The sequence below is a fragment of the Grampus griseus genome, assembly GCF_964374135.1.
Source record: "Grampus griseus genome assembly, chromosome: 2".
Taxonomy (NCBI): domain Eukaryota; kingdom Metazoa; phylum Chordata; class Mammalia; order Artiodactyla; family Delphinidae; genus Grampus; species Grampus griseus.
The window spans coordinates 107,871,989-107,896,229 of NC_139018.1; the positions used below are offsets into that span (position 1 = coordinate 107,871,989).

The 24,241-nt window shown below is 57.0% G+C and overlaps 1 protein-coding gene across 1 annotated transcript; it reads left to right on the forward strand.

Moving 5' to 3' along the window:
* Nucleotides 1–1,646: 1,646 nt before the first annotated feature.
* PLEKHO2 (pleckstrin homology domain containing O2) lies at nt 1,647–24,241 on the forward strand. The gene is made up of 6 exons (XM_082649747.1): nt 1,647–1,752; nt 7,844–7,993; nt 12,853–12,969; nt 17,241–17,345; nt 18,861–18,959; nt 21,279–24,241. Exons 1-6 carry the CDS (start codon nt 1,741–1,743, stop codon nt 22,302–22,304), a joined length of 1,509 nt encoding a protein of 502 aa, XP_082505873.1. The 5' UTR covers nt 1,647–1,740; the 3' UTR covers nt 22,305–24,241.

Genomic DNA, 24,241 nt, shown 5'->3' on the forward strand with positions numbered 1-24,241 from the left:
ATGAAAAAAATGCGTGTGGTGTGGAGGCAACAACCAGAGGGCCAGTATGGGCTGAGTGGGGAAACTGAGACCCAAGTGGTTATCAGTGGCTCACTCTCAAGGGACAGAGCTGCCCGGATATCAAAACTGACCTCACCCCCAACCCACCATGAGTTGCTTCTGTGCAACAGCATGAATTCCCCAGGGGCTCTGGTCTCCAGCAGGCGGAACATGAGTTTCCAGATACAGGATCTTCTGAGTCCTCAGGCACAGGGTACAACGGCTGCACAGCTCTGCAAGTTGAGGGAATAAAACCGTGTGGTGGCCACAAGAGGTGGTTGTCATGTATACTCATTTTCTCAGTTTCCCAGGCTGGATTTTCTTCATCCTTTTAGATAAAGGAACCCAGGCCCAGGTGTGAAGAAAAAGTCTGACTCCATCTTCTTTCCCCTTGGCCCTGGAGTTCCAGGCTGCCCTTTTCCATGCTGACTGGAAGTGACTTGGAAGCCTGAGGGCCAGCAGAAGGCAGTGAAAGGGGAGCTGGGTCAACTGGTACAGCCGCTGCTATGGCAACCAGAGCCAAAGGAGGTCACCATTGATTCCACACGCACTTAATTCTTCCTGCAGAGGCATTGGGCAGGGTTGACCCAGAGAGCTAAGAGGGAAAAGGTGTGTGTGTGGAGGGAACAGGACCGTGATGGAGGTTGGGATGTAGCCAGTCACTTTCTCTCCCTAGGCCTCTGATTCTCTAAGTGTAAAGTGAGAGTACAAGGTATAACTAACACCATTATCTGGTCCCTACATTTCACTCCTCGGCAAGGTTGTCAAGGCTGCAAGATTCACTGCTGGATGGGGTGGGGGCGGGGCCCTCAGATATAGGAACCAGAGGAGGACGGCTCTGAGCAATGCCCAACGAGGGCAGGAGAACACTGCATTTGGGGACCCCCGAGAGTCAGAGGCAGACCTCCTCCCCCAAAGGGACCCTGGAGTCCAGACTCTCAGCCCCAGGTCTTCCCGTTAAACGACTCTCCGGACGGGATCCGAGCTCCAGGCGCCGCCCTGCCAGGAGGTTCTAGGGAGAAGAGGACCAGGTAGTCACCACTACCCTAGCGTCAGGTAGGAAAGAAGGACTCTCTGGATGCCCCCATTTCCGGGCCGCCCAGGCCGGCTTGGCCCGGTCAGGCAACCCCAGCCCACTCGGTCAGGAGACCTGAAATGCAGAAGCCGCCACCTCCTCGGGCGCTCTCTCGGTCTTGCCCCACCCCGGCCCCGCCCTCGGACCCCGCCCGCTTCCCTCGCCTCTGCCTCTGGCCGGAAGCCCCCTCCCCTCCCCCTGCCGGTGCCCCACACCCTTTATCCCTTTCCAGTCCCACTCCTTCCGCGAGTCAGGGAAACCTCTCTGCGCTCGGTTCCCCACCCCACCCCCGTCTTCCTCCAGCCCCGGCTCCTCCATCCAGTCCCCGAGCCCCCGCCCGGCCCCGCCCAGGCTCCTCCCTCAGCCCGGCCCCGGCCCTAGTTTCCCGCCCCAGACCAGGGCCTCAGGGCCCCGCTAGTCCCCTCCTCGGGCCCCGCCCCCGGCCCCCGGAAGCCTCTCTCCGCCCTCGGCCCCGCCCCCCCGAAGTTTCTTGGGCCCCCGGCAGCCAGCGGGACAGAACGCACTGAGCCGCCGCCCGGCCGGCGGTGGATGGAGGTAACGGAGACCGCGCGGCGCCGGGAGTGAGCGGCCGAGCGGTCGAGCGGCCGGACCTCAGCGGACTCGTCATGGAAGAGGAGGTGAGGACCGGGCCAGTCGGGGGACCTGGGCTGGGGTCTTCGAGACCCTCGCGGCGGTTGGGGTCCCTGGCTCAGGCCCTTGTTCCAGCCAGCCCCTCTCCCGCGGGTCTCCAGGCAAAGCCTAGGCAAATGAGATGAGCAGGGGCGGGGGTAGGGATAGCAGACCCATCCTCCTTCATTATTTCTGTCTTCTCTCACCAACTATGGGCATGGGGGTTGTTATTGTTCCCATTGGATTGATGGGGAGACTGAGGCTCTGGTCAGTTTGATGACTTGCTGAAAGTGTCCTAGGTTGGGCTCGAACCCTGGTTACCACTGACTCCCTGTGCCGTCCACGTCGGATCCTTAGGGCACACTGTGTGTGTGTGTGTGTGTGTGTGTGTGTGTGTGTGTGTGTGTGTGTGTGTGTGTTTTGTGGTGGGTCTGTGGGTTCTGGAGTCCCTGTCTCAAGGAATTTTGAGGTTTTGACCCTGTCTGGTGTCCGCAGGACTGGAAAAGTTGCGTTTTCTCCCCTGTTTAAGTCCCTGTGAGTCTACCTTCTCCCCTGCTTGGGTGTCAGGCCCTTGTAGGGGCTGATTCCTGCCCCTGCCTTTCCCACATCCCTGGAGGGCTGATTCCCTGGAGGAGCTGGGCAGCTGGACCAGCAATGCCCCTTGAGCCTCCCTCTTCCCCCTCAGGACCCTCTTGGTCTGGGGTGGGGTCAGACACTCTGTGACCCCTGCCCTTTAGTTGCAGACTCAGTTCTCTCAGTAGCCCCCTCATCCAGGCACACTGCCAGCACTTAATGTGTGACTGTGGAATGCATAAACTAGGGAGGGGCCTGCTGTGGCTAGAGGATTTTGCTTCTGGTCCCCCAAGGGGTCTCAGCTTCTGCCCCTCCCAGACCGAGGGGAGGGGATGTGTCTTTGCCTGGATAAGTGGGGAGGAAATATGAAACTTCACTCTTGGGGCAACCTTGGCTAGCTGGGGACCAGGCTGCCTGTGTCCCCATCAGTGCTCGTCTCCCTGCTTCCTGGGACCACTGCCCAGGGACAGCTGGTGTATCCATCAGAGTTCTCTCCAGGCTAGGCCCTGCATTTCTGTGGGATGGTAGATAAGTCACTTCCCCTCTAAGCCTGCATTTCCTCTTCTATAAAATATAGGGCCTGGTCTCCTCCCCGGGTCCTGATTGTAGCCCCTTCTCTCAGAATGGGTGGAAATAGGGGGCAAAGTCAGGCCACTATGATTGGCTGTGTTTTCTTGCTGACAGGGGTGGGGCTTCCCCACCCCTGCTGTGAGGGCTGGGCTGTCTGGCTGTGGCCCCTCTCCTTCTCCCAGGGGATTTGGGACAGGATTACTCCATCTCCTGATCTGCTCTGGCCCCCAATTAAAGGAAGTTCTCCTGGGGCCTCCTGGGCCAATGGCTTGTCTGGAGGTCCGCCCAGCCCTGTACTCCCTCTGGTCTTGAGTCTCTAACATTGCCACTTACTGACTCCCAGATGCCGAAAGCTCCCCGCACATCTGGGCTATCTACGGTCTTGCCCACCACCTCCCCACACAGCCGGGAGCTCCCTGTTCCCTACCCCGCCCCCCCTTTGACATCCCTCTTTTCCTCTCATTTCTTTTCCCCTTAACTTCCTCTTGTTTCTCCAGGCCTCAGTGCCCATCCTCCTTTCTCTAAAACACCTCTTAGATCTTAGTCGTCTGCTCTGCCCCATGACCCCAGGCTGGCCTCATCACCTCACTCCCAAATGGCTGCTTTTAGTCCTCCCCTGGCTTTGAACTTCCTCCCCATGCCCCAGGAACCCTGATGCCAAGCCCCCTCAGCCTCAGTGACCTCCTCCATGCAATGGGTTGGTAGTCCCCATCAGCCTGAGATTTGGTGCAAAAGTGCAGGTCTGGGCATGGGGCATCTAACCATTTGTGTTCTCAGGGCCTCAGTTTCCCCATCTATAAAATGAGGGAGGTGGGCAGTCCAGAAATGTGATGGTTTATGTGCAAAAGCTTTGAAAGCTTCAGTTATCAGTGTGAGGTATTGTTGCAACTGGACTCAGGCTTTTCTATCTCTGCCCTGGGGTTCTGCCCCTCTTCCTCTCAGTCATGCCTTTCCCTGGCTTGACCTCCAGTGGCACCAGGCTGCTCCTTTGCCCTAACACATCTAGAGAGTGGCAGGGCAGTGTCCTGTCGCAACACTGGTTTTGTGACCTTAAGCTAATCTTCGACCCTTTCTGGCCTGCACTTTCTCATCCTGTAGTGAAAGGGTTGAGAGTATAGGGTCTTTGGTACCTTCTGTGCCTTTCCTTCTTCTGTGGGCCAAGATGTGTGTCTCTTTCCCTCCTCACAGTCTTACCAAAACCCTTCCTTCTGCAAGGGCTTCCCAAACTAACCCCAAGTCCTTCCCCTACCAGAGAGCCAAGACCGGGGTATCCGTCTGGGTCAGTGCTAGAGCCCTCCCAGTGGGCTGGGATCCTCTCAAGCAGGGGATGCCTACCCAACCCCCAGACTGGGGATTTCCCTTGTGCAGGGTCTGTGTTGCCCCCATCAGACTGGAAGTTCTTCAGGTCAGAGCCTGTGCTTCCTCTCTCTGATTGCCCCATCACAGGGCTCTGACATGGTAGGTTCTTAGCAGAGTTTGGTCAGGGCATCATGGGGTTTAGGCAAAGGGCAAAGGTCATTATCCTAAGCTCCCTGTGATGTAAGGTGCCAACAAGTTCTCTTCTGCTGGTCTCTATCTCCCTGTCATGGCCTGTGTTGTGGCTTTCCACGTGCTCCTTTCTGTGCACAGTGTTGGGCTGACTGACCTGGTGTCTTTTTCCTTTTTTTTTATTTTTATTTTTAATGAATGACCCAGAGGCCCTCCCATCTCAGGCAAAGCAGAGCCAGGCTGGTGCCCAGAGGTGCCTCAGGAGCTGCTCGCGGTGGGCGGGGGGAGGGCCTGAGTGAGGATGGGTGGGAGAAGAGAGAGCGAAACAGGAAGAACAGTGGTCAGCTGGTCAATAAGAGGAGAGGAGGCCGAGAAACCGGGCTGAGCAGGACAAAACCTCCCCTGTGAGCCCTGCCAAGGGGAGGGCCCGCTTATTAAAACTTACTGGGGCATCTCCGGCCCCCTGGTGGGAGAGTGTCTGAGGGGCAGGGAGAGGGGCTGGTGAAGGATGGCAGGACTCTGACCTCCAGCCAGGCCTGTCTTCTGGTGGCTCTTGCTGTGGCTGATTCCTGGCAAGGAGACCTTCTCCTGGGCTTCGGTTCATGCCACCTCCAGCCCCTCAGCTGTCACTCCCCCCATCCTCAAGTGCGTTCTCTCCTCAGTGCCATCCTGGTACTCCCATCCCTGAAGGCTCTGGACTGGCTTCCCTAGCTAATTCAGTCATGGCATTCACCAGGCACTTCTCTGCTCCATGCGGAGAGGATGGTGGTCAGGGTACCAGCTTCCAGCCCGGCCCCCGGGAGCTTCCAGCTGGCAGGAAGTTATCATGTCTCAGGCTGTGGGTGAGGCAAGTAGGGGAGGTCACAAGTGGAGGGGGATGTGAGATCCCATGGGGTCGTGGGTGGGCCTCTGCAAACAGGAGGCGAGCTTGGAGCTCAAAAGTAGATCTGGGCAGCATGCTCCGCGGTCTTGTTTGAGAGAAGCCTAGAGTCTGCAGGCCTAGGGGATGGCCATCTGCTGTAGTTGCTAATGGAGGGGTGTGACATGTCAGATGTTGAGGTGGGGTTTCCCATTTCCCACTTCTACCCCTCCAGCCCTGGTGGAGGCCGGCATAGAGGGGTCTCTGTGTGGATGAGGCCCCAGCGGGTCACACAGCCCATGGGGCTGAACACAGGGTCTCTGGTGATGGGGTGGGCGGGCACTGGGTGCATGGTAGGATGCTAGAGCCTCCCCCTTCTTGTCAAAGGGCCCTGAAGTCCCCTCTTTCCCTGATCAGGGTGGCTCATAACTGGCCTGTCAGCAAGCCTCTCACTTCCTCATTTCTCCATCCAGGAAGACCATTTGGGACCATTCCACTTCTCCATTTCTCTTGCCATCTACAAGTTAGGGAGAGACCCTGAGGGGGCATCTCGTATTCCTGGAGCTCCTGGGAGCATTGAGGCCCAGCAGCTAAGCCCAGAAAGGCCTTGTCCTGAATTCTGAACCAGGCCCAGGGAAAGGGTTCCAGAGAGCCAGAGGGGATGGCAGTGACAACAGTAACAATAATGACAGCTGCCATTTACTAAGTTTAGGGTATCTTAGGCATTGCTTTGTATGTCATATCTTTTTATTCAGCAACAAACATTTATTGAGCACCTATTGTGTGCCAGACACTGCCTAGGCATTGGGGATACAGCAGTAATCAAAACAAAAAACCCTGCCCTCACGGAGTTATAATCCTTGCAACTTCTGTTAATATCATCATTTCACAAATGAAGAAACTGAGGCTTAGAGAGACCAAGTGACCTGCCTCTGGTCTGTGTGACTTGGGCTTCAGAGCTCAGACTCCTGACCACTGGAGTATGCAGTTCAGAGGGGGAGGGGGCCACAGTAAGAACCAGACTGGGGATTCCCTGCCATGATGGAGCACAGGGAAGCCATGCCCTGTCCAGCCCCTGACAGCCTACCACACTTCTGTCTGGACTTGTCCTTCCAAAGGCAGCTGTGGCCACAGGGTATCCCTGGGGAGAGGTATGCTCCTTTTAACTAGAGCCCCATTTTTTTTTTTTTTTTTGTGGTACACAAGCATGTGGGATCTTCCTGGACCGGGGCACAAACCCGTGTCCCTGCATCGGCAGGCGGACTCTCAATCACTGCGCCACCAGGGAAGCCCTGGAGCCCCATTTTTAAGCTTTATGTAAATTATAAAGCAGTCAGAATTAGTCAGTGCTGATTTCCTTCTAGCATCCTGTGGATTCTGACATGCTCTTAGCCCTCCTCTCCTGCACTCTCCCCTTCACACTCACCACTGTGGGTACCAGTCATTGAAGCAAAGTGGTTAGCAAATTGGGTGTATTTTTATTTTCATTTCACAGATATTTCTTGAGCACCCATTATGTGTAAAGGAACGGTGCTGGGTTCTGGGGACCAAATGTGAATTCGACCCCATCTGGTAGGCATATACCTGGCGCCCAGCTACTTAAGCAGGTAATCAAGAGGCACAAGATGTCAGTGACTGGCCTGGAGACTCCAGGGTGGCTGCCATGTCCTAGAGAAGGGTTTGAGTTTACCTCCTGTACCTGCCTGTGGTCGAAGGCAGTGTCCTTGGAGCCCTCGCCAGACAAGGTGGCTACCCTAAAGTCCTGGCCTGGGGCAGGGATGAGGGCAGCGGAACCTCCTGTTTTGGGGTAGGATGCAGGGGCCGCAGAGTGGGCTCTCTAGAAGGGCAGGGGTAGGGAGGAAAATTACCACTCTGCCTGCCTGCCTCCTTCCATCCTTCGGATCCTGCATGAACGTCCTTTCCTCTGGGAGGCCTTCCTGAGCCACACGGACCTGAGCCAGGTCCCCCGCTGTCCTCTCGCACTCCCTCCTCTTCACTTCCCCTTCACTGATTCCTTCATAGCATTTCATGGTTGTTAATGTATTTATGTCTGGTGTTTATTTGTTCAGCTCCTCCTTCCCCACATTGCCAGCCCCATGAGGGCAAAGATGTGTTCTTTTTATTCTTCCCTGCCTACTCCAGCATCTGTGACATTGTAGGTGCTCAGTACAGCGTGTGTTGACGAGGTTGAATGAATGCACGGGAGGCAGAATGGTGGAGGGGAGAACATGGGGTCAAAGAGACCCAGTTTGAATTCTGGTTTTGTCCTTCCAGCGGTGTGACTCTGGCGAGTCACCTCCCCTCTCGGAGCTTCAGTCTGCTGTGACATGTGGATAATGATGCTACCACCTGGGAGGGTGGTCGCGCGGGTTAAATGAGACAGTTTGGGTAAAACATAATACAGTGGTTCAGTATAAGGTGACTGCAGCTGTTATCGTTGTGGCTGCTGTTGTTAACTGTTATTTCTGATATTGGATTGAGAATATCTGCCTCAGGCGTTGTGGGGAAGCTCAAATGGGGTGATATCAGTAGGTATCCAGCAGAGGGACACATCCCTATGTGGCCTCACGGCAGCAACCCTCACGGCGCGTCCGGATGCTGTGTTACAGGGCGTGAAGGAAGGGGGCCAGAAGCCTCGGGGAGCGCAGACAGCGGACAAGGCTGGCTGGATCAAGAAGAGCAGCGGGGGCTTCCTGGGCCTCTGGAAAGACCGCTACCTGCTCCTCTGCCAGGCCCAGCTGCTGGTCTACGAGAACGAGGTAAGGACCTGCCTGGTCCTGAGTTTGGGGGTGCCGGGTCAGGGAGCAAAGTGAGGGCAGCCCAGGCCACAAGAGGATTCCAGAACCCGGACTGGAAGGCCTGCTTCGCTTTTGACCCGCTGTGCAACCTTGGGCGATTGCCTGGTCTTCTCTGGGTCGGTGTGGTACAAGGACAATACCTCTAGGTGCGAGCGTAGGACTCCTGGATGAGGGGCTCTTTGAAGCATATGTGCACAGGGATGTGTGTGTCTCCTCAGCTGTCCACCTACACTGCAGCTCCCTGACCCGGGGCTAGGTTCCACATCTCTGAAGTTTCCAGAAAACTGAAGCTTGCTCCACTCAGTAATGATAGTAGAAATAATACTTATTGCTCATGCTTGTTTGGAGGTCTTACATACCTCTTGGAGGATGCTCACAATAGTCCCTTAAGAGTGGTCATCATGGGGACTTCCCTGGTGGTCCAGTGGTTAAGACTCCGTGCTCCCAATGCAGGGGGCCCGGGTTCAATCCCTGGTCAGGGAACTAGAGCTCACATGCCGCAACTAAGAGCCCACATGCCGCAACTAAAGATCCTGCACACGGCAACGAAGATCCTGCATGCCTCAGCTGAGATCTGGCACAGCCAAATAAATAAATAAATATTAAAAAAAAAAAGAGTGGTCATCATGTCACATTCTACAGAGGAGCACCCTGAGGCCCAATGTGCTCAAATCCTGTTCAGCATCTCAGTGAATGAAGGTCAGATCTAGAGCCAAAGCCAGGGATCTCTCCACCCAGCTATGTCAGCAAGTAAACTCTAAAACTTATTCTTGGTGGAAGTCCTCTAAAGTACGCTGGATATTGTCTGCCTTTCAACAGAAGGTACTGGCCTAATGGAGTCTTTCCTTGGTGGCTCAGAGTCACTGAGGATCAGGCTGTTCCGTACTGCCAGACGGTGCTTTTCAGCTTTGCATTCTCCTCTAACATCAAGCTGCCAGTTGCCGCTTTTGCCGTCCTTGTGCCTCTCACAGTCCTCATATCTTCCCACTTCAGACTTGTGCCCCTTTTCATTTCAGCAGGTTTGGAACTTGGACAACCCAGGATGTAGAAGTTGTGTGTTAAATAAGTGTCAATAAAGTTCTGGGTGAAGACCTGAGGCCAAAAGGTGGCCTTTACTTAGAGATGCTGTTTATGTTCTGGGGTTGAGGCTCTCAGAGGGCCTGTCCACTGCAACTGGGCTATTACTGTATGACTCTGACAGACGGAGTACACGGGGAAGAGCTGGCCTGGGGGCAGAGGAAGGGGGATCCTGCCTGTTCCCCATCAGCCTCTGTCAGCATGCCTCAGGCCGTCTTGGCAAATTCATAACTGTCGCAGACCAAGAAAGATCTAGGTGTTCAAAGGAGCTGCCTTTGAGAAGCATCTCACCTTTCCTGACCAAGTCCCCAGGCTCATGGAGTTGGGGTGTCAGAGAAGCAGCCGGAGGAGGCCAAGGGGGTGAATGGTGCAGACAGCCCCCCAGATGTTCTCTACTGCTGCTGGCCCCAAATTAGGATGTGCTGTGGCGGCGGCAGGGGGCTATTTTTATAAATAAAGGGGGCTGTCGCAGCTTCCTCCAGTCCCAGCTGCCATAAGAGTTCAGTGACAGGCCCCCCAGCTGTCAGCCCATCAGGCGCTACCAGACTTGTCCTGGGTCACCTCTCTACATCTGGCCCACGTCTGGGAAGCAGGAAGGATTTCATATCCCCTAAACACAAAAAAGTCTAAATCATGCTTTAAAAAAAAAAAATCACTATTCAAAACCTCAGGGCAGTTTTAAGAACTTAGCACTCGGAGGTGGGGGAGCTTGGCACAGGAGAAGGAGTTGAGAAATGCTTACTAGTTCAATTCCTCTTTCTGATGTAAGGAACTAGGCGAGTGCGAATGACTCTTGGCTGTTTCTTTGCTGTCAGTGAGGCTGACATTCCAAAAATGCTGCCCCCGCCCAGTGCCTGCTGGTTTATCCGACTTTTCTGAGAGGCAGAAGGGCGGGATGATTCAGCGTTTCAGGTTGAGAGGAGACCCAGGTCAGGCAGCCGTGGGGAGCTGGGTGGTGGAGATGGAGTGACTTTTGTTTCCAGACAGAGGAAGGTATGTTTGGGCCGGTAGCTGCCTAGTCGGGGGAGACCTGTGCCCATGGAGTAGGTGAACCTCTCTCTCTGGGATGGGGGTCGGGGGGACGTCCTTTCTGGTGTCTCACTCTGAGTCAGGCATTCAGTTCAGCAAACTTTTCCTCTTGAGGGCTGCCCCTTGTAGGGTGCTGTAGGGGGAACAGAAAGGAGAGCAGACACATGCAGCAGAGGGTAGAGAGAGATGGCTCAGCAGGGAGTTAGGACCATTCTTCCCCATGACAGGGTGTCCCTAGCACCTAGTAAGATGCCTGCAGAAGTGCCCTCTGATGGGGACCCTTAGAGGAGGGAGAGAGCACCGAGGCTTAGGCTCTTGCAGGTGAGCAGGGCAGCTTCCTGGAGCAGGTGGATTTTACCAGCCCTTGTGTTGAGTGCAGGAACCTGGAAGGGACTGGAGACTAAGGATTGGAAAGAGGTGCGTGGAGGCAAAAATGGGAAAAGACACCTGTTTGAATCTAGATGGGAAAGATCAGGCCACCCTGGCCACCTGTTCCTCTTTCCCTGAAAGGCTGAAGAGAGAGTAGGTCAGTGGTTACTCACCTTAGCTGTACAATCATCTGCTTTGAAAAATACTGTTGTCCGAGCTCTGTTCCCTGGGGATCCTGATGTAATTGGTCTGGGATGTTGCCTGGGCACTGGGGTTTTTTTAAGCTACCAGGTGCCGCCAAGGTTGAGAATCTCTGGTATAGAGCAGAGGTTCGCAAACTTTTGTATAAGGGCTTGTTAAAACTCAGATTGCCAGGCCCATTCCCCCAAGATTATGATTCAGTAGGGATGGGCCTTGAGAATTTGCATTTCTTTTTTTTTCCAATTATCCAATTTTTTATTATTAGATTTAACAGACAGAAAATTATATTTCAATAACTTTAACTAGAACAAACGTAACATAGGGGTAAAAAAAGATTACAAAAACTTAAACTACATCTTGACGAAGACCTGTCGGAAATAATGTGCAAACCAGCGCTGGTCCCCAGATACACTTTGCATTAACTTTTTTTTTTTTCACACACACACACACTGTATTTTATTTTTATAAGAGATAAATAAACTGACACCAAGCATTGTAAATGGATGACCACAACAAAAGCAACAATGATTGCAATTACCAAACACGAAACACACTCACACTATGTCATAATATTGACATTCAGTCCAGGAATCCTCCACTGTAACAGCTCCTTTACTTTGCAGTGAAAATTGATTTGTATATTTTTTGCCTCTGAGTCCTTGTGGGATATATATATATATTTTTTTATTCAAGAGAATTTGCATTTCTAACAAGTCCTCAGGTGATGCTGTGGCTGCTGGCCCAGGTACCACACCTGGGGGACCACTGGTGCAGAGCAGCCTGCAGCTAGGGCACTGTCCAGCTTCTGGCTCTGCCTGGAAGGAGTTTGATATGCTACAAAGGGCTCTGGCTTGGGAGTCAGAGGATGGGTGTTTGCGTTTGGCCCTGCTCCTTACATTTGGGTCTGTGCCCAAGGGTAAATCTCTTCGCCTCCAGCTCTCATTCTCTTCCTCTATAAAATGAGACAAATACTGGGGCTCTAGGATTTCAGGGTGCTTGAGGGACTCAGGAGAATCGGGGATGCAGAAGTGCTCGCTAAGTGTCAGGGTTTCTTAGTGTATGCGACTTATCATGGAGGGAAATTGGGGCATTTCCTCTGCATATAATCGAGTCACTGCCTCCCGGATATTCCACCCCAAACTGTGGAGCACTGAGGCGGTCCCTGGTTGGATGCTCTGCATGATGTCCAAGAGCAGGAGTTGGCTTAACTTGCGTGCCCGTCTCCAGGGCCTGCATCTGCTTCCCTCGAGTCTCCAGGGGGCGAGTGTGCCACACCCAGGAAGCTGTTCCAGCTGGGTGTCCCCTGGAAGTGGAACCAACTGACCAACACTGAGGGAGGAGGGTGTCCCAGACAGCTGGCTGGAGAGGCACCTGGTGGGTAGAGCCCATGAGGAGAAAACACTCAAGGGCCAGGGCTGGCAGGCAGAAAGGCAGCCCAGCCAGTGTCCAGGGGTGGCCGAGAAGAGGCTGGCCACTGTCCTGGCCACCAGCCTTACTAGTGATGAGGCCTCACGGTGGCAGACTCAGGGGGCACTCTAGAAGGAACCCTTGCCTTCTCCATTGTGCAGGCCATGGAGAGTGGCCTCTCACCCCAAGCCAAGGGTCAGCAGAGGAAGATGCCAAGTGGGGAAGTCAACTCCGGATCACTGTGGTGAAGGCGGGTTGTGTAACCTCAAACAGCCTTATTCACGCTTCTCTCTGTGGCTCTGCCTGGAAAGCCTTTTTTTCCCCTCGTTTGTGACAACTTGCTCCTCCTTCCAGACCACCTCTTTCACAGGTCTCTGCCTGGCTTCTGGGCCTGCGTGGACTCCCTGGCGCACTTTCCTAAGCCTTTCTAGCTTCCCCGTTGCCTCCTTTGACCTTAGGCGCATTTGAGTCAGCCCTGCCGCCCGCCTTCGGGCTGTGAGCCCCATTTCTCCTATGGATGGTGAGCCTGGAGGGCATCCCTCCAACCGGCGTGGACTGAACACCGTCTCCTTGCCAGGGTCTGAATGCTGCATCTTGGTGGTTGATTGGCAGCCCGAGGGCCCCCTCTGACCAAGCAGTGCCCTCACTGAGTGGGATCAGGTTCTGGGGCGGGACCTGGGTGTTTGAGGGTCTAGGGCATCTAGCTCTCACCATGTCCCCTGTGTCTCCCTCCCCAGGATGAGCAGAAGTGTGTGGAGACAGTGGAGCTGGGCAGCTATGAGAAGTGCCAGGACCTTCGTGCCCTCCTCAAGCGGAAACACCGCTTTATCCTGCTGCGGTCCCCAGGGAACAAGGTAGGGCGAGGCCTGCTGCTGACTGACCTCACGCCAGGCCAGGGTCTGCTGGGCAAGGTCACCCCTGGAAGGCTCTCTGAGACAGGCTGGGCCCCTGGATGCAAGTCTGCAGGTTCTCTGTTGAATGTGGCTGAGGCCCAGACCCAGGGGCTGCCACAGGTTGGACCTTTGGCTTGCTTTTAACTTGAAGTCGCCCCAGCCCCTGGTTGATAGGAGGCGTATTTAGAGCTCTGCTGAGAGCTCTGCTCCCCTCTCCCCTTCTAGGCCCTGGGGCCTCCTTCCCAGGCTGTAGTTGGAGAGTAGTCTTTGGGAGGTGGGGCCCTTGGCCATCTCCCGGACCCAGGAGGCCCAGGACTGAGGCAAGAAAGCTGGGGATGAGGCCTTCACCCCGCCAGGCCTCTGACACCCTGACGTAGTCAGGCGGCCACACCCTCCCCTCATCCCAGGCCTTCCTGGGTGGGCCACCTCTCCTACCTTTCATCCTAGGCTCAGTGCTTGGACCTGCAGCCCCCCAGCTTTCCTCCCTTTGCACTGTTCTTTCTTGGCTGAAGCTGGAGGAAGTCTCTTGCCTGAGAGGTTTTCGCCCTGGGACATGCTGTGTGTGTGGATGAAGTTCGCTGTTGCACCCCGCACCTCTGGCAGGGGGTCCGGGTGGGTGTTAACATGTGGTAGAGTTTCACAGATGTCAGGAGGGAGATCAGATTGGAGGCTGGCATTTACAGCACCTCTCGCCAGGTCACGCCAGTCTGCAGCTGGGCCGTGCCTTGCCCCAACCTCTGCATGTCATGTGGAGCCTCGCAGAGCGGGGCTGAGTCACAGAGGCTGGGGGTTGGAGAGTGGGCCTCGTCTGGGCTTGCCCGAAGCCATTCTGTCTCTTTCATAGGTTTAAGGGCCAGAAACCCAGTCCTCTGTGGTCCCCAGAGCTCTGGGCCCTGGAGGAGACCATGATGCTTTACTCACGAACCCTCTGTCCCACTTGGCGGTGGTTGGGGGCAAGGGAGCCACCGTGGAGCTCTGACCCTGGGCGGGGGTGGGGGGGGGTGTGCCCAGGGTAGGGGCAGGTTTCATTGACCTCTGATGCTTAGGGCTCTGTGAGGAAGGGGAGAGCCACATTTTGGTCTTTCAGGCCCTGGAACCCCGACCCTGTCCTGGAGATCCACTTCCTCTCTCAGTGGCGCTGTGTGTGTGTGTGTATCTGGGAAAGGTGTAGAGTGCGCTATATGTGAAGGTCTGCCTGTGTGCCTGATACGCGTGTGTGCACCTCTTTATGTGCCACTGAGTGTTCACCTGGCCCAGGGGCTGCCTGGGTCTTTGTGTGTCCCTTAGTGAGCATATGTGGTTGTGAGGTGGAGGGGACCTTGCTTCTCTGTCCTCTGCCAGCACGGTTCTGTGGGCCACCTCCTTTCGCGGCTCTGAGAATCATCTGGTGGTGGGCCAGGTGGGTTGGACCCCACTCGGGGTGGGGGTGGGGGCGTCACCTTCCGAGAGGCCTGTTTGTGCAGCTGCATTGTCAGCTGCTTCGGCCAGCACCCTCCCTTTCATCCCTGAATCGTGCCAAGAGTTCAGGTCAGCTCTGGGTGACCCTGGGAGCAGGGCGAGGGTCGGGGAGATAGGACCGTGGGGTGATTGGTGGGGGCTGCTGGGCAGCGGGAGCGCAGCCCACGCTGGTTCCGGCTCAAGGGCCCCTGACCCTCGGCACCCAGGAGCTCACACAGAGAGTGGGCGCTCTCCAAAGGCCAGATGGTAGACGGCCCCGCCCCCCCCAGCATCCTCTCTCCTTTCCTATCGCCCTGGGTGTTCCCCTCCTCGGGGAGGCTGCAGGCTGGCCGGGAGGTCACATGACCCCGGCTGTCTGGTCCAGAGGCCGCCTTTTTTTCCCTCTAATCAAATAAACAAAGACTCCAGTGTCTTGCGTGCCCCTCTCCCTCCTGCCTCCCTGTCCCCACGCCCCTGCCATGAGGTCACAGGCAGACGCTGCCAGGAAGCAGGGTGGCCTCTGCTGGGCCTTGCTGCCCCGCTGGTTTCAGCCAGCTTGGCCCTTTCCTCTTTCCTGTCTCCTCTCTCCCCCTCCCGCTTCTTTCCTCTCTGCCATTTTGTCCTCCCCCCTTTTCCAGCCATGTGGGCCTTCTCTGTGTCCAGTCCCGTTAGCTTCTCCTAGTGGGGCCTGTGCTAGGAAGGGCTTGAGGAGGGACGTGTGCAGCCTTCAGGACACAGGGGTGGGGCAAGAGGAGCAACTTCTTGGTCTCCTGTTTGTCCCCATTCGGACCACCTTGTGGGATGCCTGGCTCATTCAGCAGGATTTCAGGGTTCCTTAGGGTGACGCTGGGTCCCATTTAACTTCGTATTCCCTCTCCTAGGGGAGGCCCTGGGCCAACACCCTCCCCCCAGCCTGCCTAGGTGGGCTGTCAATGGGAAAGGGTCACAGCTTGGGTTGAGTCCAGTGGTTGTGTTTTTGTCCCACTGAGGCCCTGAGTAGTAAAGAGACCTGTGCAGGTCTCATTGCAGGTTGGTGCGACTAGAACGCTGTGAACTTGACTCTCAGGCCAGTGCTCTTTCTCTTGCTGCATCTGTTGCTGAGTTCAAGTGTATGCCTCTCAAGCTCTCTGGGATGCTAAGTCCTGCACCAGGCAGGGACCCCACCAACTCAGGGCCTGTGAGCAGGAGAAGCGTAGCTGGGCTCATGGGCTGCCCTGGGTCACCTTACTCGCAGCCCTCATTCAGGGCTGGGTGGGCCCTTTCAGAGCCCAGATGCAGCGCTGTCCCTTCCTGAGCCCCTACCGGCCCTGATGGCTGGGCTGAGGCAGTTGCCAAGGTGCCCTGGGGTTTTCGACTTAGCTGCCTCTCTGCTGCCAGGATCAAATTTACCCTGGTCATGCAAATGAGCATTGGGCTGTGCCTGGCATGGGGAGGTGGGTGGAACCAGGGCCCTGTGTGAGGAGAAGGCAGAGGCAGCCAGGAGGAAGTTATATAACAAGGATGCTGAGGGGGCCAGGCGGGCTGCATGTTACATAACTGGGAGAGCAGCAGGAGGGAAAGCGCTATCTTAACACCCGGGCAGGGATGGGCAGCTGGCGACCCGCCTGACAAAGAACTAGGGCTTCCTAGTGTCAGAGTGCGCAGCGGCCCCAAAACAGGAACCTTGGGCCAGTTCATTCATTGGTTAGCTATTCATTCAGTAACCATTTCTGAGTACCTACTATGTGCCAGGCTGTGGCTTTAGTCATGTTTAATTCCCTCAGCATTGCTTTGTGGTAGGCGGTGTCATCCCTTTTTCCAGATGAGGAAACTAGGACTGTTTTGTCCAGAAGGAGATTAATGGTGATAATTCCTATTACTGAGCACCCGCTCTGTGCCCACTTCCACGTTTAACACTTTGCTGCATCACTGATCTTCATAGCTCCCTGAGGCTCCGAGTCAGCCAGCTGTGAGTGCTGGTCTGTCCAGCTCAGAGGCCCTACTGCTGTGTCCACCATAGGGGTGGCTCCTGGGTTTGTGTGGCCTCACTCCTTCCACTGTTTCCTGTCTGACCATGGGGCCTGGCAGGAAGGGGCCTCTCTGAGCTGCCTTCTGATGCTAATGTAGGAGTTCGGAGCTCCTGCCTGAGGTGGGAAGGAACCCGTGGGGTGGCATGGGATGAGGTTGGGTGTGAGGTCAAGTCATGGGGTTACTTTAGGCCACCTTGGCCAAGTCCCATCCCGTCTGATGAGCCTCTTTTTTCTTATCTATATGATGAGGGGGCTGGAATTGACCCCCTAATGCCCTTTCTCTCTTGCAGCCTGTGATTCAAGGCCAGAAAGGAGACCCTGGGACTTTTTCACTTGTCCAGGACTGGTTGTGGGGCCCACTGGGCAGCTGCAGGCGGCCCTGGTTCCAGTGGGCCTTCACCAATGGACACCCCTCATGCCTGTCACCTCTGTCCTTGTACTCAGTCTGATGGAAGTAGACTGGGACTACTCCTACTCTACAGAGAAAACTCAGAGGTCAGGCAGCTGGTCTGGGGGAGTCACATGGAGTGAGACCAGATCTGGGCAAGGCTGATTTGAATCCAAATCTCTGGCAGCTGTATACATGGAGAGGGCCCCTCCTCTGCTGGATCTGTCCCCTCCCTTGCTCTGAAGCCCCAGTGTCAGACCTGACGTGGGGGTCATTGTGGTTTGCTCCTGACCAGCTGTGTGGGGGCAGACTTCAATCTTGGGTGGGAAGCTTCCTCAAGACCCCAAATGGGAACCCTTTTAAACATCTACTATCCACCCCACGCATGCCCCTTGCAGGTCAGCGACATCAAGTTCCAGGCATCCAATGGGGAGGAGAAGGAATCCTGGATCAAAGCCCTCAATGAAGGGATCAACCGAGGCAAGAACAAGGCTTTCGACGAGGTGCGATGAGGTCCTGTGGACGGCTCTGGGTCTCCTTTCCCACCGTGTGTGATCTCAGAGTGGACCCTGCCCCACCCCACCCTGACAGCCCCTTGATTATGTCACTGCTACAAACACTGGGGCATCTGTGGTTGTTACCTCGTTTAATCCTCACAACACCCCTCAAAGTAGGTGGTTGTGTTCCCATGTTACAGATGAGGACACTGAGGGGTAAGGAAGTTAAGTAACTTGTTTTAAATTAAAACGTGGGTAAGTGGTGGGGTAGAACTTAACTGGGTGCAGCCATGCATCCTTTCCAACCCAGCCCCAGCCGGAAACAGCAGGAAACAGCAGAGAGGTCTGTGGGTGAGCTGAGAGGCTGACAGCTCACTCTTCAGTTGGGCGGTGAAGTCCAAGCTTGGCTGGCTCTAACCCTGGGCCTCCTTATCTGCTTGCAGTGGCCACCCAGCCCCCTGTGCTGTAGTGGTGATGGCAGCAGGGCCATGATCAGGCTTTTGGCAGGCAGGGTGTCCCAGGGGGCCAGATCTCCTAGGGAGGGTTTATCTTTGATATCATGGAGTCATAGCTGTTTGGGCAAAAATGGGCTTGGGGGGCCACCTAGAGTGACCCCTTGGATTGCAGAAGACTGAGACCCAAGGGGAGCGAATTTTCCCACGCAGGTTCCCTCTTAACACCCAGGTTCCCTGCCTCACAGCCATGGCTCCTGGATCACGTCTTACGTGACTGTGCCATGCTCAGCCCTTCACTTGCTTGGGAAAGTGTCCCCATTTCAGGGGAGAGAGTGTTGGAGGCCACAGGAGCATGGGCTGGGTCTCGGCCCACAGCCTTGGCGGAGCAGGACCAGCTCCTCCACTGCAAAGACCCTCAGGTGGGCCTGAGCCTCACCTGTGGGCAGAAGAGTCTTAGCCCACCCCCCCCACCGCAGGGACAGGCTGCTCCGGGATTCAGAGTCTGGATTTCCCACGTGACTCTTCCTATGGCTTCCCGGCTACTCCCCACCCCCATTCCTTATCCTTAGAGAGGAGATGCTGCCCCCCAGACTCCCTGACCCCTGGGGGTGGAGGCCCTGCTCTTTCTTGAGCTATCCCCAGGGGTCCTGGGAGAGTGACTGGGGCCAGGGAAGGTCTTTTCTGGAAGCCAGGTACTAGGGGATCGTGGGCTGTCTTCTCCCCGCTCCCCCCCAAGCTAAGCGCAAGAGCAGCCTCGGGGCTGCTTACGTATTGCAGTGGACTGAGGGGTGAGGGCTGATAGCCCACATTTGGGCAGGAAGACTGAGGCTGTGCAATCAGCTGCAGAGAAGGGAGAGCCTCAGACTGCAGAGAGATGACACAGGCTGTGGAGAGTCGGGGGGGAAAGCAGGGAGGTGCCTCAAAGAGAGGGACAGCTGGGGCCCTTGACCCTGTCAAGCAAGGATGCAGGTGCAGACCCTGCCTCTGAGTCTCAGGTTAACGCCTGGGCGTTTCCTCCTCTCCTCAAGGCCTGCTGGGGACTGACGTGGTTCCCTGTCCTTCCCAGGTAAAGGTGGACAAGAGCTGTGCCCTGGAGCATGTGACACGGGACCGCGTACGTGGGGGTCAGCGGCGCCGGCCCCCTACAAGAGTCCATCTGAAGGAGGTAAGGCCTTGGCCCCAGCTTGGGAAGGTTGGGAGTCAGATGAGCCTGGGACCACAGCTCCTTAGGTGGCCGCGGGCTTGGGCCACCTTTTTCCTGAGCACTCTTGGTATCGGGCTGCCTGAGTGGCATGCGGGGTGTCGGTGTGGAGGCGTGAGTGCTGTATGTCCTCAGGGAGTGGGTGCGCCTGCTTCCCGTGTTGAGTCCATGGGCCTTAACCCAAGCTGGTGCTGGAGGGAAACTGAGAGCCTGAGGCTAGTCCCCGCCTCTCAGAGCTCAGCTTCCAGCCGGAGAGGAGACCTGTCCACGGACTGCTCCAAGCAGCGCTGTCTAATTTTGGTACAGAGGGCGGCTCAGGCAGGCTGAGCAGGAGGGACCACGGAGGACCCACAGACACCTGAGCTGACCCTTGAAGCATGGGAACAGTTTCAGTGGGCAGACTTGGAGTGAGGGAGGTCCTGGGTGGAGGGAATGGTGCGAGCTTGAGGCCCAGGGCAGGGGAGTTTGAGGTGTGCCTGGTCCCTTTGGCTGGGAGATGTGTCTGGGAAGGTGGGGTAGGGGGGAGGAAATTGTGGAGGCCTTGAAAGCAGGAGTCGGGGGCAGGAGGGATGGGAGGGTGCGTTGCAGAGGTCAGGTGGAGGCCCTGGGTAGGATGGGTCAGGTTGATGGAGGGAAAGGCAGGGGGCCAGGAAATAGAGGCAGGGGTGGGGCCTCTAGGCCCCAGGAGGGGGTGAAAAGGGAGGGGCCGGTGCAAGAGACACTGGGAAGCAAGAGCCACCTGGGCTTGTGATTGAATTCAGGACTCGGGGAGGCGGACTGGACCAAGAGGGAGGGTTGTCAGGAGTGCCCCCAAGCCTGGAGACCCGGCGAAGGGAGGCCCTGGACACAGGGAATGTGGGAGAAGTTATGGGCAAGGGGGAGGGGGAAGGGAGGAGCCCTTCGTCAGACCAGTGTTACTGATGGGTGTCGATAGTTGGGGGAGAGACCTTGGAGGCCAGGAAAGAACCTCAGCAGATGCTGCCTTTGGGGAATGGGGGGCAGTAGGGAGCAAAGGAAGAGGAAGCCAGAGAGTGGCGCATCCGGAGAGAAGGGCACAGGACTGGGGGTCATCAGCCAGATTGGCAGCCACAAGTCACGAGGCAGGACTGAGGAAAAGGCAGATGGTGACGTTTACAGCACATTTTCTCAGCTTAGGGCTGTCATGGGGTGCAGGGCTGGGGATGCTGGAGAGAAGGAGATAGACCATGGCGGGGAAGGAGGGAGACAGAAAGGGGCCAAGGTCATTGGAGGGTTTGCTGGTGAGATGAGATAGCCTGTTCATGTCTGTCAGCGGAGGGAAAAAAGCCTGCAGAGGGAGTGACTGAAGTACCCAGAGAGGAAAGTCATGTCTGAGGGAGGAGGCCTAGGAGGTGTGGGGCAGGCCAGCCTTGGAGAGGGGAACCCTCTGAGAAGAATTCAGGGAGGCACTCGTGTCCAGTGACTGAGCGCATGTGTAGGCCAGGTCACCCTGTGTGTGTAAAAGGGAGTGAGGGACCTTGAGGGACCTTGGGAAGGGCCTCCTGCCCAGCCCCGCTCCAGGCCCTCTGAGGCTCCCTGGGAGTTTTCCCCATGACCGTGGGGCTGCTGGGTGTCCCTGTGGGCCCCTGGGGCCAGATGGGGCCAGCTGCCTGCTGGGTGCAGCTGTTCTCCTCTGGCACTCAGCTGTGGTCTGGGGCTGCCCGTGTCTGGGGCCACATGTGACGACAGCACGAGGAGAGTGGGCACCAGCTGCTGAGCAGCTGGGCAGGCGAAGGCTGGAGAGCTCTGGCCCGGAGGGCTGGCCGACCGGACAGAGGTCTGCAGGGCGAGCAAGCTCAGGATGACGCAGGAGACCCATATGTGGGTTCTGGTCCTGTCGCCTGCTGACTGTGGGGACCCTGGGTGGGTGGTTGCAGAGAAGGGACCCTCCCAAGGCCCACAGCCAGGCTGGAACCATGTCCCCTGACACCCAGGCCAGCACAATTGCCATTCAAAAGAGCGGCCTATCACACAGGCTGGAAGAAGCCAGGCTGGGGCGCTGAGAGCGCACCCTAGCTCTGGCTTCCTGGACTGTGATTTCAAAACCAGGAATTCTATGGAAGTGAGAGACAGGAGAGGATTCATCAGAGAATCACTTTAGCTTCTAATCAGGTGGCTTTGGAAACCAGAGCAGAGGGCATGGAGAGTAGGGGGCCAGGGGCCTGGGCAGCCTAAATGGGAGGGCTTAAATACCTTGTAGGTGGGCACACCTGACCCAGTGGCTGGTCATCCAAGTTGATGCCCATATCCTGCCCCTCCACCCAGGTAGCCAGTGCAGCATCCGATGGGCTTTCGCGCCTGGACCTTGATGTTCCTGACAGCGGGCTGCCAGTGTTTGCCCCCAGCAATGACGTCAGGGCAGCCCAGCCCCGGGAGACACCCCGGCCGCCCATGCCTCCTACCAAGCCTTCTGCAGCACCTGAGACGACCAGTCTTGGTGACGGAGTGGAGACCCCTGTAGGGGAGAGAGCCTCAACCCCCACCCCAGCAAGCTCTGAGGCCCACCCTGAAAGCCGAGAAGACTCAGAGACTCCAGTGGGGGAGGACAGGGGCTCTGAGCAGCCCCCCAGCAGGGTCCTGCCTGACAAACTGAAGGTGAGCTGGGAGAGCCCCAGCCCTGAGGAGCCCCCTGACCCTGAGAGTACAGAACCGCCCCAGGTGCCCGATTCTGGGACTTCCAAGGCCGTGCCTAGGGAGGGTGGGAAGCCCGCTCCACCCCCGACACCCCCAGCCAAGATCTTATCGGAGAAACTGAGAGCCTCCATGAGCGGCGTGCCGGCTTCTGGGCCAGCCCAGAGTCTTGGGGCCTCTGAGACCTCTGCCCAAGGCCCAGCACAGGTCTCGGTGAATGGTGTGGATGACAGCCCTGAGCCCATCAAGCCATCCCGGGATGCAGGCACCCCAGGAACTTGCCCAAAGGATGCAACGACGTCCACAGCACTGCCCCACTGGGACCCGCAGCCTCAGTTCCATCCCCGCTGCTCCTCCCTGGGGGACCTGCTTGGGGAAGGCCCCCGACGTCCACGGAAGCCTGGGGAACAGCTGTATCGGGCCCAGCTGGAGGTGAAAGTGGCCTCGGAACAGACGGAGAAACTGTTGAACAAGGTGCTGGGCAGTGAGCCGGCTGCTGGGAATGCCGAGGCGCTGCTCAGCCAGGCTGTGGAGCAGCTGAGGCAGGCCACCCAGGTCCTGCAGGAGATCAGAGATCTGGGAGAGCTGAGCCAGGAAGCACCTGGGCTCCGGGAGAAGCGGAAGGAGCTGGTGACCCTCTACAGGAGAAGCGCACCCTAGGGCCTGCCAGCCCAGAGCATGGTCCCTCCCGGCCGCCTCAGTCCACTGGAGCCCAGCCCTGCCGAGAAATGTGCTTCTTTCCAGGCTGTAGAAGGGCCATCAGGCATGTCAGGGTTTGGCCAGGACCTGCAGAGACTCCTGGGATCCTTCTCGCCCTGCCCTGGCCAGAGGTGCCAAGTGCCACCCAGGGCTGCTCTCTGGCCGGGCCTCCAGCTCTGGGCTTGGGCCGGGAGCACGCATGCGGTACCTCTGTGCTGGCGTGGTTGTTCTGAACAGCCCCAGGGCCCTGGCACAGCGCTCGGGTTTTTGAGGGCGGTGTCATCTCTGCTTCGCGCCCTCAATAGTTTACATTCCTGACTTCTGAATAGAGCACAGCTGAGCCCCCCTGCCGCCTCCATGTCCAGATGTTCCCAGGCAGAGGCAGCTTCAAGCCATAAGCAACCCTCCCCACCCCCCCTATTCCTAGTAGCTGCAGGGGCCTTGGGTCTAGACTAGAGGTTTGTCCTTCAGCTGAGTGAGACCTGGAACCCAGCTAGGGCCTCTGAAAGCAGGTGGGAGGCATCTGTGTGAGAAAGCCACTAGCTGTGGGCCCCCTCCCTGGGCCTGTTTCCTATTCTGCAGGCCTTCCCCTCTGGTGAGCCGTGATTGGGGGACTCCAGGGTGGAGGAGGAACTCAAAGGGTCTCGTAGTCTAGTCCCTGCCCCTGGACCCGCTTGTGTCCAGCCTTGCACATTCCTGTACAGGTGAACCCGATGTCGACATCAGAACATCCTGTATGTAATTCATTATAAATCAACCTTCAGAAGAGAAGCTGCCCCAACTTCTGTGCCTCCCAGATGGGATTTATATCTGGGTCTCTGTGGTTGCTTCTGAACCCAAACAGGTCCGGTATCCCAGTTATTTCTTCAAATGCCGTTGGGAGTGTGTTGGGACCTGAACCCACTTCCCTCTCCCCTTTCCCCTCACCCCTCTGGCTCAGGCTAGAGGGACTGCTCCTCCTGAACTTCTTGTGGAAGGAGCATTAGCTCCTGTCCCTTTCGTGGTCCGTGCCTGCACCCTGGGCCTCTCCCGAGCCCCTCCCCGCCGTCGTCTCGGGCTCCAGGAGCACATCCAGTCTCCATCCTGCTGCAGTGGCCGGACTGAGGGCAGTCTATAGGTGCAGAGGCCCTGAGGGCCACAGCCACTCTCCCTGGGGCCTGTGGGAGTAGGCGCAGCTTCTGACAGGCCTGCTCAGGGGTTTCTGCAAGTGCACTTTTGTTTACTGAAAGAGAAGGAGGGTCACAGCTGCGTGCCTGGCCTTCCTGCCCACTGCCTCACCCCCAGCCACCAGTCATGCCCTCTGAGGCCCGCCGGCACAGCTCACTGCCTTCTTCTCCTTGGTTCTTGAGGACAGTGGCCAGGGATCAGGAGGGGCACGTGTCCACCCTGCAGCCTGTACTGGGCAGGGGTGGGGGCAAGCAGCAAGGTCACGGCTCGTGAGCCCGCCTTGGCCTCCCTAAGCCACACTCCTTGAACAGACTAGGCTCCCATGCCCCAGTCTGATGTCTCTCCATCTGTCTCCAGTGTGAGAGCAAGAATGTCACCAGGGGCCCACAGTCACGTGGCCCCCTGTAGTCTTCCTTTGGGGAAGAGCCTTGCTCCACCAGCAGCCTGGGCTGGCTGGAGCATTAGCCAAGTCACCTCCTTCCTGGGACTAGAGCCTCAGTTTCCTCCTCTGATAAGGGACCAGGCTGAGCAAGTAGCTCTGGGGTCACCTTAGTGACCTAATGCCATTGGTTTCTGTGGGCTTCCTGTGCCTTGGCAGCCTGGACCCGAGGGGGAAGCCAGCTTCCAGGGGAGGGGAGAGGATCGGGAATTCACAGGGGCTGCCTGGCCTGCCTCCTTGAGGAGGGTGGCATTCCATGCCTTCTGCTTATGAAGCGCCTTTCTTGAAGTTT